This window comes from Arvicanthis niloticus, chromosome 30 (genome assembly GCF_011762505.2).
Source record: "Arvicanthis niloticus isolate mArvNil1 chromosome 30, mArvNil1.pat.X, whole genome shotgun sequence".
NCBI lineage: Eukaryota > Metazoa > Chordata > Mammalia > Rodentia > Muridae > Arvicanthis > Arvicanthis niloticus.
In genome coordinates this window covers 19247307-19260682 of record NC_133438.1, presented here as the reverse complement: position 1 = coordinate 19260682, position 13376 = coordinate 19247307, and the positions used below count along the sequence as shown (strand labels likewise).

At 40.6% G+C, this 13376-nt stretch overlaps 1 protein-coding gene across 2 annotated transcripts in view; it reads right to left on the bottom strand.

The window, feature by feature from the left end:
• Positions 1–438: 438 nt before the first annotated feature.
• The window catches only part of Enpp1 (ectonucleotide pyrophosphatase/phosphodiesterase 1), a 60870-nt gene continuing 47932 nt past the window's right edge, over positions 439–13376 (bottom strand). The window contains exons 18-25 of one of the 2 annotated variants that reach the window (XM_076928028.1): positions 13101–13267; positions 12151–12202; positions 10503–10654; positions 8765–8894; positions 7571–7651; positions 6688–6820; positions 5239–5401; positions 439–2221 (exon numbers count right to left, since the gene is read on the bottom strand). In XM_076928028.1, the coding sequence (XP_076784143.1) occupies positions 2051–2221; positions 5239–5401; positions 6688–6820; positions 7571–7651; positions 8765–8894; positions 10503–10654; positions 12151–12202; positions 13101–13267 (1049 nt within the window). In that variant the 3' untranslated portion in view covers positions 439–2050. The remainder of the gene's footprint in view (positions 2222–5238; positions 5402–6687; positions 6821–7570; positions 7652–8764; positions 8895–10502; positions 10655–12150; positions 12203–13100; positions 13268–13376) is intronic. The other variant, XM_076928029.1, reaches the window with a different exon arrangement.

Genomic DNA, 13376 nt, shown 5'->3' with positions numbered 1-13376 from the left:
CTCCTGTGAAACACACAAAAAAGACCCTCCTACACCAGCAAAGGGTGTGGAACCTACGTGTCTACCTGGTCTACCTTCAGCAAGCTGTAAAGCCATGCCCAGCTCTCCAGCTCCACTGCCAGAGCAGTGCTAACAAAGGCTGAGGAGATTGAGAATGTCATCTCTGTCCAGTAGTGATGAAGCTTTCCAGGATGCCAGCATCACTGGAGACCAGCCAGGAGCAGTAAGTGGTACTGTTCACATCCCAGCATGGGAGACACCAGCAATGAACTAACAGCGAGCTCAATCCCCACCCTGTTACCTCCTGTCATCCGAATATCACTGGAAAAGGTGGAACACTTCAGCTCCCAGACAGTAAGAAAGAGGCCGAGGCCCAGTATTCCTGCTGGCATGATATCAGAGAATTACCCATGATGCAGAGTGTTAAGACAGAACGCCTAAGATATCCAGGTTTTAATTTAAAACAATCATCAGAAGGATAAAACTACGTTGAGAACAAGAAAAACCCACTATGTATAGAAACAACGTACACTGGGAATGTGGATGTACCAGTAAGGACTGTACAATAGCATCATAAAAAACGCTCCGTCAGCCACAAATACACAAGAAACAAATGACGGTGTTGATACTCAATGGAAGCGATAAAACTCTCAGCAAATAGAAGACGTAAAGAAGAGAAACACAAATAACATTTTACAAATAAAACAATAGCTTATGTATAAACCCACTGGGAACAAGAGCAGAATGGATGAGATAAAAGGTAACATAAAACCAAACAAAGCCCTGGACAAACTGGCAGGAAGTGCCAAACATGGAAAGAACAGACTGAAAGATATGCATCCAGAGTCTATGGGTAAAACAAAACACCTTCTAAGTTATTATGTCAATGTCAGCTGCATGTTTTATTACCTAAACATCTTTACAGATGACAAAAGGAATGATTATCCTGGGAAGGACATATGAAAATCTTTGGTAGACTAATATTATATCAAAATGGACCCAGGAAACCTAAACTTTAATACAGCCTCCAGAGATTCACAGGTTGGAACAAGGGCACAGTCAATGCAGAGGGGAAATTACATCATCATGTCATTTGTCCTGTGCATAGTGAAGATGTTAAGTGATGGGTGATGCATTCTCTTCAGATCTACACAGCTTCAAATTGAAGACCCAAGCCAGGCAAAGCCCTTCTCCCACTGTCGGGTCTCTCATGCAGAGGAAACATTCCTCTCAATGAAAAAAAATGTCACTTTGCAAGTGCCAGTGAGTTCTCTGGGGTTTCGTGGAAACAATTTTCATGGCCTGAGAGAACCATGCTCAGGGCTTTTCAGTCTTCATTTATTTTTAGTGAAGAGGACTTGGATGCATATGTGCACGCACGCATGTGTGTGTGTTACGTGTGTGTGCAAGTGTGTATGCATGTGCACGCATGCGTGTACAAACATAAGAGTGATTTTTTATAAAAGCTACATATAATCAATTCACAAATTTCCCATCAAAGTCCAGTTTTTGAAAGCCACTAAACCTGAAAAGATCCAATTACAATTTGCTTTAAAAGCACAAGACTAATGATTTGGTTATTGGAGGAGGAGACAGAAAAGATAGAAACAGAACCTCATTTAATTATACCTGAAACTCCAAGTAAAAATTAATCCAGAACCATCTTTTTAGTCAGACATGAGCTATCCCAGTTCTTTACTTAGTTTTATTAACAATACAATTCCAACGTCAGGTCCCCAGACCATGTTCACTGTCCCTTGTCCCTTACGAGAAACCCAAGAGCACTTCTGGGCTTGAGGTGAAGTGTCTTTACTCCCAGTGCAATATAACACAACTAATTCTTAGATAGGAAATCTGCACGGCACAGGACAGGAACACTCTGCAGATGTGCTGCGTTGTCACATAGCCCAGGGACATCAGCACCACACAGGATTCCCAGTTGTAACTCCACTTGACGGTTTCCAAACAACGCAAAAGTGTAGCGGACTGTATAAAATATAAGACTCTTTCCAAAAGATCCATGGTGTATTTTTTTATATATATAAAACAATCAATCTTCTTGGCTGAAGACTGGCAAGTGTGTTTTCAACCTCAGCAGTTCTGAAACTGACTCTTGTCGGTCCTGGTAGAAGCTGAGACCGGTGATGAGCTCGACGTCTGTGACCCGAGCTCTATGCAAGGCCAGCAACTCCTCAACCCATGAAGAGTCCCTCTTCCCATGCTAGAAGGACAGAAGATGAAGAAGAGTCACCAGAGAACACTCAGTCCATGGTCCCAATAAGGTCCCCCTCTTCCCAGTTTTTTTTTTTTTTAACTTAGGACATTTTAGGCTGGAAAATGACAGAAGTCACAGGGTCCATTTTAGGCATAATCCACAGTTTTGAGTAACATTTTCCAGTGTATACAACAGGTATAACTGCTGAATTAGATCAGATTTAAGGGGAAGAAAGCAAACTGAGAACAGTTGGTTACACGCCACATGGCTGTAAAAATACTTATTCCTAGAAGTTTCTGGTATTAAAAAAATACCAGAAATGGGAACTATATAACATGGTAGAGAAGAAATGGGGTGGGGAGGAATGGATTAAAGTTCTGGTCATATGAATGTACTATTGAAAAAATACTTACGTAAAATTTTACGTCTTTATCATATCTTCTAGGAGGGTGTATTTAGTTGCTTTTATTATTGAGATTTATTTATTTTTAAATTATATATATTAAATTATATATGTATATATACACATACATATATATATATAATTTAAAAATAAATCTCAATAATAAAAGCAACTAAATAACTAAATACATATGTATATATATACATATATAAATATATATGTATATCTTTATATATGTATATATTTTTATATATGTATATAAATATGTATACATATATAAATATACATATATAAAAATATATATTTATATACACATATATAAAGATATATATTTGTATATGTGCATATATATTTATATATTTATAAATATATATTATATATTTGTGTGTATATATATATATATATATATATATATATATATGTGTGTGTGTGTGTGTGTGTGTGTGTGTGTGTGTGTGTGTGTGTGTTTGCCTGAATGCATTATCTGTGCATCATGAGACACGGGTGGTCAGATCTCCTGGAACCAGGGTTATAGATGGTTGTTAGCTGCCATGCTGGTGCTAGGAATCTAACCCAGGGCTGCTGGAAAAGCAGTCAGTGCTCTTAACCACTGACCCATCTCTTCTGCCCATGTGCCAGGGTGGTTTCGAAGATCAAACATAAAATTGTGAGCAACTATATCACACCAACTCTAGTTACCATAGGAATATATCATCTTTATGATCCCATGGAAATGCCATTGAAAAATAGGTAAAATAAAATTTCATTTCCGAAGAGAGTAAAGACCTAGATAATGTGTGGTCAGAAAAGAACCAAAAGCAGACTTTCTGGTCAATGGAAGTAGATATTGCAGTTAAATCAGGAAACATGTATAGAAATGATACAACCATATGCTATCAGCATTTCTGAAAATGGCCATGGGAAAAGGTCAAAGACGTGTATCAAAAAGGCCTATGGGTCCAGGAAGATGGTTCGGCAGCTAATGGTCCTTGCTGCCAAACTTGGCTGCATGAATTTAGTCCCCAGGACAAAGGGAAGGGAAGGAGGGAGCCAACTCCTGAAAGATGTTCTCTGAGATCTACATAGCATTTGCACAAATACATGCGTATTACTAATAAATGTAATTGTTCTAAAAACCCCATGCATTCTTGGGATCTTCTTAGTAGCAAATAATAAGCAAGAGTTTTCCCATACAAAGCAGACCAACAATCCCCTATTTACCATCAAACTTAAACCTCCTGCTGCTCAGTTCCCTCCCCACCACAAGCCTTTCTCTGGCTTTAAGGGGAGCTACTGACCCTGTGAACTCCTTATCTGTAGGCAGTGTCCATTGGTTTCAACGTTCTTAGGAACGGTTGAAGAAGACACATAATCAGTTTTTCTTCAGGCTAGTGAAACTAACGCTTAGTCACTCCTTCAGAGGGGCAGCAGAAGGAACAGGAACTATGTAACAAGCTTTCAAATAGCCCTCTTTCTGGCTCTCGTGCAATATTTAGTGTCTTTTAAACTGCTATTAAAGAACTGAATACAATGTTCCCATCAACAATGGAGGGCACTCTTTCAGAATAGCAGAGTAGAGCAGGCTTGTGATGTTTGACTCAAGTCACTCAACATTTTGATGAAAGAATAAACCTGGGGCTACCTTCCCCCTGCCCCCAGCAGGTCAGTGCAGAATTCAAATGTGAAATCTGAAAAGCAGGAACCAGTTTTTGTTCATGTGGGCCAAAGCCACGAGCTGAGCATAGTGGAACAGAAGAGATTAATGGTCTGGGTCCTTTATGGCTCCGCTGCTCAAAGCACTGCACTGCGCTGCGGCAGTGTACAGTTGACCCTGTTACTGGAGGCTCCCTCCTCACTTCTCTGATTGATGTTTCAGCTATTGTTCCAGAACACTTCTAATGATTAATACACTTTGCATCATTCTGGACAACTGATGTGTATTTATCAGCAATTTAACTTCTCAAGGAAAAGAATTGGTGGAAAAAAATCAATTGTTCAATACAACAACAACAACAACAAAAAAAAAACCCCCACTGGAATGGCAAATGGTATAAGAAAGATCTTCATAATAACATTAGATGTGGAAGAACCATATTTAAATGCCTTCTGACTACAGCTTTAATACTAATTTATAACAGCGAGGTTACAAGTCTAGTTTTGGAATCCAAGAAAATTCCTGTCACAAATCAATCTAGACTTTAGCAACTAATCCATATTAGAAGTTTCTGACATGATTTGTATGTCTTGAAGGACAAGGTGGTCTTCAACAAAGATGTGTCAGTTTCGAATATTAATTTAAGGGCCATTGAGTGGGTAGAGGCACTTGTCATCAAACCTGACAACCCGAGTCCAATCCCTAAACTTCACATGCTGAAAGAAGAGAACCAACTCTTCACACACATCCACGTGCCTCCAACCTGCCTGATGCACCAAGGCATGCAGCATGCATGTCCACAGATACACACACACACACACACACCATGCTCTCTATAATTTAACACCATCAGGTAAATCCAAAGCCCATGTACACTCAGGAGTTCTGTTTCTTCCCGAGTATAAGCAATGCAAGGCACACACAGGTTACACGTTAGTATGTGAGGGAGGCAGGGAGGTTACTTACTGTACAGCTCTCAATGTTATCAGGCCTATGAGGCAATATGAAGGCCGAGGACTCTAAGGCTGAGCACTCTAAGGGAGTCTCAGATAGCTGCTTGCAGCTGGTGAGCACAAGGAAGAAGTGAGTTGGAATCAGAATTTCTTGACTGCGAATGACTCTGCTGTTTCTGTAAAATATGCAATATTCACTTTCATTAAGAAACATTTATCTTTCTTTTAATAACAGTTCAGTATTATATATACATATACATAGTCTTCGAACACTTATAAACTTACAACCAATATTCTAACTCTAGACAATACTGATGGTCTTTTTGTCAGCCACACAATGACAGAATCAACCAAGGCCCCTCCTTCCCTTCAGAGAAGACATGTCAGGAATTCTCCATCTGTTTGACTGAATTTCTATTTTTACCCTTAAACTTTAACTGAAAAAAAAAAAAAAAAAAGAATCACAAACTAACCACAGTCTCTTGTTAAGACCATGACCTCTGTTTTTAAACCTGTGCATATTTGTTGGGCATTTTTCAAAATTTAAGGCAGTGACATCACTATTTTCCAAATACGACCCTGTGTTGAGTCATAACCTGTAACATACATTGAAAACAAGAGTTTTTCCTAACAGTGTGAGGGGGGAGTAGATAAAGCCTCTTCTACAACCTCTACAACATGGCTTACAGGCTAGCTATGTAAAAAAAAAAAAAATCTGCTTCAATAAACACAGCTAAGCTGTTTGGGTGTGTTGGCACCCACCTTTAACCCAAGCACTAAGGTGGATCTCTGTGTCTCCAAGGCCAGCCTGGTCTATATGGCGAGTTCCAAGATAGCTAGGACTACATACAAAAACCCTGCCACCAACAAACAAACAAGCAGGCAAAAACCTAAAATAGTAGACACAGTTTAAAAGTACATATTTTACAAACTAACATACTCCCAAGATGTTTTGTTATAAAGCAGTAAGAAGGTTCTCTGTAAGGGACAAAAATCTCAGTAGGGTCTTTGGTCTGGTGGTTTTAGGAGCGGATTTTCTTTAGAAAATGCTGTTAAGTTATTTGCTTTAATTGAGATCAACTAGGGTGAGGCTCATAGCTCAGTGGTAGGTGCCTGTCTTCCCTGTGGGAGATCCTGAGTTTGAATCCTGCCCCACACCATACCAGCGCAATGGTTTAAAGTGGCTGCTTCTAGTTGACCATCTATAAAAGGAGCATCCCAGCACTGAAACTGGGATCAACATGTACACCATGCTCAGGAATGGGGAGATATGACTTCTCCCATTGAAAAAAAAAATATTTGATTGAAACTGAATATTCTATCTGTTGTGGAGGTTTCAAATGCCTCTGGGTGATACGTGTCTCCTATGTACAGACAAATTGCGCTGTATAGAAAAGGGTCTGCTGACTACATGGAAATCTCCCTCTATAGCTACTTTTAAGAGTATAAAATATGTTCTTACTGTTTCAGGATCTCTAAGGAATCATAACGTCCATCATAATCAAAGTCAAACACAGGACCGCTGACAACATTGATGCCGTTTCTTTCTTGGGCATATCTTTGCAGTAGGGTGTCATGAACGTAGTGCCATATGACTGAAAGACAAGAGAAGATGTTGCAATTTTAAAAGAAGGACATGCCAGGCTGCTGTGTGGAACTGGCAAGTGGCACAAAGCAATGTTAGTCTGTAATAACTGAAGACTTGGTCAAGATTGGCTTCAGTCAATGTGTGATCCGCTTTTGTCTTTCAGAAAGACTAAAGGGCAAACGCAGATTCAACTTCATCTCTGCATTCGGAAATAAGTACCTTAAGCTGCAGTAATGACCGTGTGTCAACGCTGAGCACTGAAGAAACCAGGAATCAGAAGCACTACCCATAACAGAATTTGCCCTCTGAAAACACACATGTGCCATGACAAAAGTTCAAATAAAACGTAGATTTTATATTCTGTATCGTAAGTTTACCTAAGAATGCCTATTTACTCTTCTAGGAATCAGATACTGAAACGGCTAAGAATGCTGTCAAATCTATTCATTTTTAAAATGAAAATAATTACCCAAACTTATTTAAATGAGGAATCATACTGAAAGCTGATGTGTTCGTTTATGGGATTCCCTATGAAACTATAGAGAACATATAATATACTTTTTGCCAAAAATGCTTATAATACATAAATACAAAGCAAACATATACTAGAATATACCTCTTAGTATTTATAGAATATTTTTGTGTGTTCAAGTACCTGAAGAGGGCATATGATAAGTATACATTTAATCAACACTATAAATTATATTATACAATGACTAAATGTACGTATACTGAAACCATCGTTAAAGGTTTTTACCTTGAAAACTCTGATACATTGGCACTATATTAGAAGTAAGCAATGCTTCGGAATAGATTTTACTTGAAACTCTATTTAGTCCTGTGAAGAAAAAAAAAAAAGAAAGAAAACAACTCTTTCATTCAGCATGAAGAACGTTTTGCAATTTTTCTGGGTGGAGAGGAGCAGTCAGCTGAAAGTCAGCTGAAGCCTGTAAAACCTGCCCAGGTTCTAGCAGACAGGAAACACAATATATTTGCCCAAGTTTTTTAGAAAAATAAAAATGTAAACTCATTTCTTTGTGCTGATCATTTATCAAAGAAACACAGATGTTAGTGAGAAAGCCCCAAACCATATCTTTTCAAATTTTTACCTTCATTTCTTTTATTTCAGCTGAAAGAGTATTGTGTTTACAAACTTCTCAAACTTTTTTTTTTTTGTACAGCCAAAGGAAGAAAGTTCAGAAGTTCTGGCTTCAGCACAACACCTACCACCCAGAAAAAACAACCCAGGAGTCTGCCCCAGCATGCCACACAAGGCTTCTTTGTGTAAACTGAGCTAGGACTTGCTCTCTTGTAGTCCAGTGGCCAAGTGTTGTCTGCAGGAACTTACTCAGGGCTAGACTGGAAGCTGAGGGCTTGGGCACCTGGGGCCTTTTGATTTTTGCCTTTTAAGGCTGGCCTTAAAAGTCTTCTTGTTAAGGGCCTGGTTGGGCCTCAGTGGGAGAGGATGTGCTTAGTCCTGCTGTGAACTGATGTCCCAGGGCAGGCTGGTACCCAAGGGGGTCTTCCCCTTCTCTGAGGAGAAAGGAAGGGGGCAATGGGGGAAAGTTTTGTGGGGGTAGAACTGGAAGGAGAGGAGGGAGGGGGTTACTCCTTTCTAAGAGCTATATACAGCCATTCACTTCCAAGTTTTCAGGGAAATGCAGGGGAAAGACAGAGCCTTCTACCTGAAGTATTTACACAAGGTCAATTAAAAAGAAGGCTCTACACAGTGCCACAGGATACACGGGAAATACTTCTCACTAATATATTTTATTACTTTCATTATTGCCATTATTGATTTAATGCTGACACTTGGCCCATGGATTCCTACACACCAGGAGAGTTCTCCGGCAGTAAGCCACACCCCCAGACCCAGGAGAGATTCCTAAGCAAGCAAAGAGAAAAACTAGGGGAAGGGAAAGTCCTGGTGCAGAGTTGGGGAAGTACTTACTTGGTGACATGAGGAAGCCATAGCTTAGCTTAGAATTGCTTTTATAATAGGAACATTTATGCACCGGACTAAGGGGAATCCGAAGGTCCTGGTACAGACAGTTGGAAAAGTCATCTGTGGAGAATTGGTCCTGAGGAACAAATGGTGAAGAATCAGCAGGTATCAGGCATGGAGCAGAGATGGAAGCTAATGAACGAGAGGCAAGCTGCATTGCCTCTTCCATTTCCCATCTGTCTATGGATATTTTCTACCTGAAGCACAAACACATTTTACAATCGGAAGACTATTAATTCCTATATGTTCAAGCGTCTTCTGCTCTGATGCTTATGTTTTGTTTATACAGTTTTAAACGATTTCTAGGAAGTTTTCTCCATCTAAAAATACAGCCAAACGTTTCTGACAGAGAGAGAGAGAGAGAGAGAGAGAGACAGAGAGACAGAGAGAGACAGAGAGAGAGAGACAGGGAGACACAGAGAGACACAGAGAGACACAGAGAGAGACGGAGAGAGACAGAGAGAGAGACAGAGGCAGAGAGAGAGAGAGAGAGACAGAGAGAGACAGAGGCAGAGAGAGAGAGAGACAGAGACAGAGAGAGAGAGAGAGAGAACCATGAAGCTCTCAGTGGTCATTAGTGAAAGTGACTTCACATAGCTTTGCTTGGATAAGAAAACCAGAAGCAAGCAGAATCAACCACAAATTTCAGCAGTAGGCCACAATAAACGCCTTGCACACCAAACATGGCGACCACTACAGACTACAGGGGGAAGAAACTGACTGATGGTAATCTTCAAACATTTTTTTTTTTAAATGCCCAAGAAGTTTCGCGCAATGTGAATGTCTATAAAAATGAATATTTTAATAGAAACAATATGCATATATGCATGTCCCTATCTTTTTATCTAGGCCTCTCAGAGAGTATCAACACTAAATTTATTCGTTAAGCCTCACTGCTTCCTTCAATGGAGCTCTCTTCCATGCCTTTCAAATCCCTTAAGGGGATCTTTATGGCTTGCCAATCACCCATGGTTCCTTTACCATTCTCCTTCCATCTAAGCGCCATGGGGCTGGAGGGAGTGAAGACGGAACCTGATTCTGGGATATTCGTACATAATCCTTTCAAGCCCCCACTTCTCTGTTGTTGGTAGGGGCAGGAGAGGGACACAAATGCCTGCTGGTCCTTCTGTGCTGGGGTTCTCAGGTGAATGAGGGGCAGCAACTGGACAGAGTTCTCATGGGTCTCCTTAACACTGGTCAGTTGGAGACAACCCATGTGCTCAGATAGCCATTCCTTCCCTTCAAAAAGAGTAATTGTGACCTATCGTCAATCTGATTTTCTAGGATTATAAATCAGAGTCACACAATATTAAAAATAGTGAGGTAGCGGGGGAGGGGGAGTGGTGGTGGTGGTGACACAAGCCTTTAATCCCAGCACCCAGGAGGCAGAGGTAGGCAGATCTCTGAGCTCAAAACCATCCTGGTCTACAAAGTGAGTTGCAGGACAGCCAGGGTAACACAGAGAAACCCTGTCTTGAAAAGTCAAGAAGAGGGAGGGGGTAGAGGGGCATAAAGGAAATCGGCTACTGAGAAGTTCGTCTGAGTCTCATAGTCACACAGAGAGACAGTGGCAGAGCCAAAGCTGCACCCTCACTTCTGGAGTCCTCTCCTCCTTCAGGAAGGGGTAACGGATTAACAGCAGTAAACTGCTTTCAACATAGCACAAGAGGGGACAGATACTTGCATTTCTGAGGAAGGTGTAAGACGTCCAGAGGGGCATGAGGAGGTTCAGGCTGTATCCGGTCAAAAACCGTTGCTGAGGGAGTAGACAGAATCGGTGCTGCTTCTGCAGGATCCGGGGCCTCCCATAGGGTGCAGTCATATGGTAAACATCCTCTATTTGGGTCACAAAGGGAAAATAAAACCACGCTTCACGTTGTTTAGTGCTATAAAATGGAACACTCATGTAACCCTCTCCTCTTTTGAAGCACACAGAGAAATTTGCTTTTAACCGTAAACACATCACAAATATTGCAGGGTACAGAACCACAGGCAAATGTGAGTCCATGAAACTTTGCCCTTTCTACTGAAATATCAATGTTCTATTTTTTTTTTAAAGTATCACAAGAGAGTACTATCGAATTACCATACATTCTTGTTACACTACCCCAAAAATAAATAAATAGTATTTTTTTGAGACAAAGTATCAGGTTAGCCCAGGTTGGTACCAAAGTGGGTGTGCAGCCAGGGCTGACCTTGAACTTCTGATCCTTCTACTTCTGCCTACTGAGTTCGGGCGTTACAGGTGCGTGGCAGCATGCCTAATTCTTTGTGGCACTGGAGGAGTGAACCCAAGACTTCATGCATGCTGGCAAGCAATCGACCCATTTAACTGCATCACAAGTCCCCTGAAACTCTTTAATACTGTTTTACGCACTCTTCACTAAGTGACTGGTAAGTGAGGAAGGCACATGTGGGTAGTTAGAAGGCAAAGACTAGGAGCAGCAGGCAGATATGACATCACTGTAGACAATGGCTTCATGCCCTTTCTCTAAAGGTCGGGTGCTTTGTAGAACGGTCCTCAACCTGTTTCCTACATCTCCTTAAGAAGTTACTGTCCTGCACCTATTTCACAGATGAGATGATGGAGGCTTGCACAGAATAAATACTCCCCACATCATGTTGCTCCTGAGCCCACAAACTCAGCTCCACCATGGTCTCAAGGCGTCAGTCTTTATCGAATACTGTGCCATCTTGGGGATAAAAGATTCCCCAATCCCAACAGTGACAAGACCAGCTCAAATTAGGATTAATGTAGACCTTATCCCTTTGATTCAGCAAGGAGATAGTATTAGTCAAATCATCTAAAGATTAGAAATTGGACCAAAGCCACTCTGAGCATCCAAGTCACAATTAGAAACATTGCATCTGTTGCCTACAAAGTCAAAGCCTTCATTAGAAAGCTATGAGAAAAGGGTAAATAAAAAATAAGTTAATTTTTAAAAGAATTATGAGGAAGTAAATTTAGATAGATAAATCAACCTGTAATTTCTTACAATTAATTTTAAAACAAGGGAACAGAAAATTTTCAGGTATTTTAAATGGAAATCTGAGCTTTCCTATAAACACAAAAATCTTAAAAATTTCAAATCACTTTCAACATGTACAGAAAGACATGGCTTTCACAAAAGAGGGTGTATACCTTTTCAGTGTAAAACGACATTTCTTGCCTTATGAATAACGTGCTAGACTATCTGGCAGAGAAAACTGTGTCTCATTAAATAGTTTATTGGTTCTTTGTAAAGAATGCCCCCGCAACCCAACAACTCTCTGAAGCTTTCACAGAGAAGGACCCTTGTCCACATTTCAGATCTGAGATAAACAGGCCTTACCGTCTTCCGTGGTCAGATTCAACTGTTTCTCAAAGTCCTTGATTGGCACAATCTAAAAGAGATTTATAAAAGGATTTTTAAGGAGTAAGAACACACACTTCAACTTTGTACTATATCATTTCTGTAGCTTAACTAATCCAAGAAGGAACAAAATTTATAAAATATCATGTGGGGTGTTTTCCTTCTTTGACAAGGGGGTGAAAGAGGAGAAGCCATAGTCGTCATGAGACAAAATTGTCTGTGGCAACTGAAACTATCAACGTGCTTTACAGGCTGGCCCCTATTCCAAGTCTAAACCAAAGGCAAACCAACGAGAACGTGAAAAACAAGCTCTAACTACTAACGTCATGAATCTTGTCCATTGGGCTCATAGATTACTGGGTACTTTTACATTTTTACAACAGGTAAGACATTATCACTATGATTAGGACAGTTACCAATAATGAAAATGGAACCACGTGTTATATCCATTTGAACAACAACAACAACCCTTCCTCGCACCACCGCCCCCCCCCACGCACGTTTTTCTCCTAAAGTTGGAGTAGGTTGGGGGTTGGGCCTTACTTTAGAGAAGAAACATTCAGTGACATAGGTTTGCTCTGCTCAAAATTGGGCCCACCTGCCCTCGAGGGGCCATAACACCCAGAGAATACAAACAGCTAAAGATACAGAAGGTAGATGGGGGGATGTCTAAGAAATGGTCTGCATGTGTTCTTAGATTTAAAAGTAAGCATACATACGCTTAATAAACAAGTTACATCAACTTCTACATTTTAATTGTGTTTTCTATAATACATTCTACACATACACACACAGTAAGAGGGGGAGGGGGAGGGGGAGGGGAAGAGGGAGGAGAGAGAGAGAGAGAGAGAGAGAGAGAGAGAGAGAGAGAGAGAGAGAGAGATGCACACTCACACACACACAATGTTAAGTTTTGAGGCCGTACTCACCGAGGGGTCACATGTGCAGCCGAGGTCATTGGATATTGATTTGGTTGGACACTGGGACAGGAAGCTCTCTTCACTGGGATGACTTGGAGTATAAATGGGTTTCTTTAGAAGGTGGTTGAGACTGCCATGACTTCCGTTATTAGGAGCTGGGATCAAACCTAATAAATCTGCACAGTCCCAAGGATGGTAAAGAGTTAACCAGACGTTTCGAGACCACACAAATTGATTTGTACCACAAGTTTCATTTCATTGTTTTAAATCTGATATATTTGATTC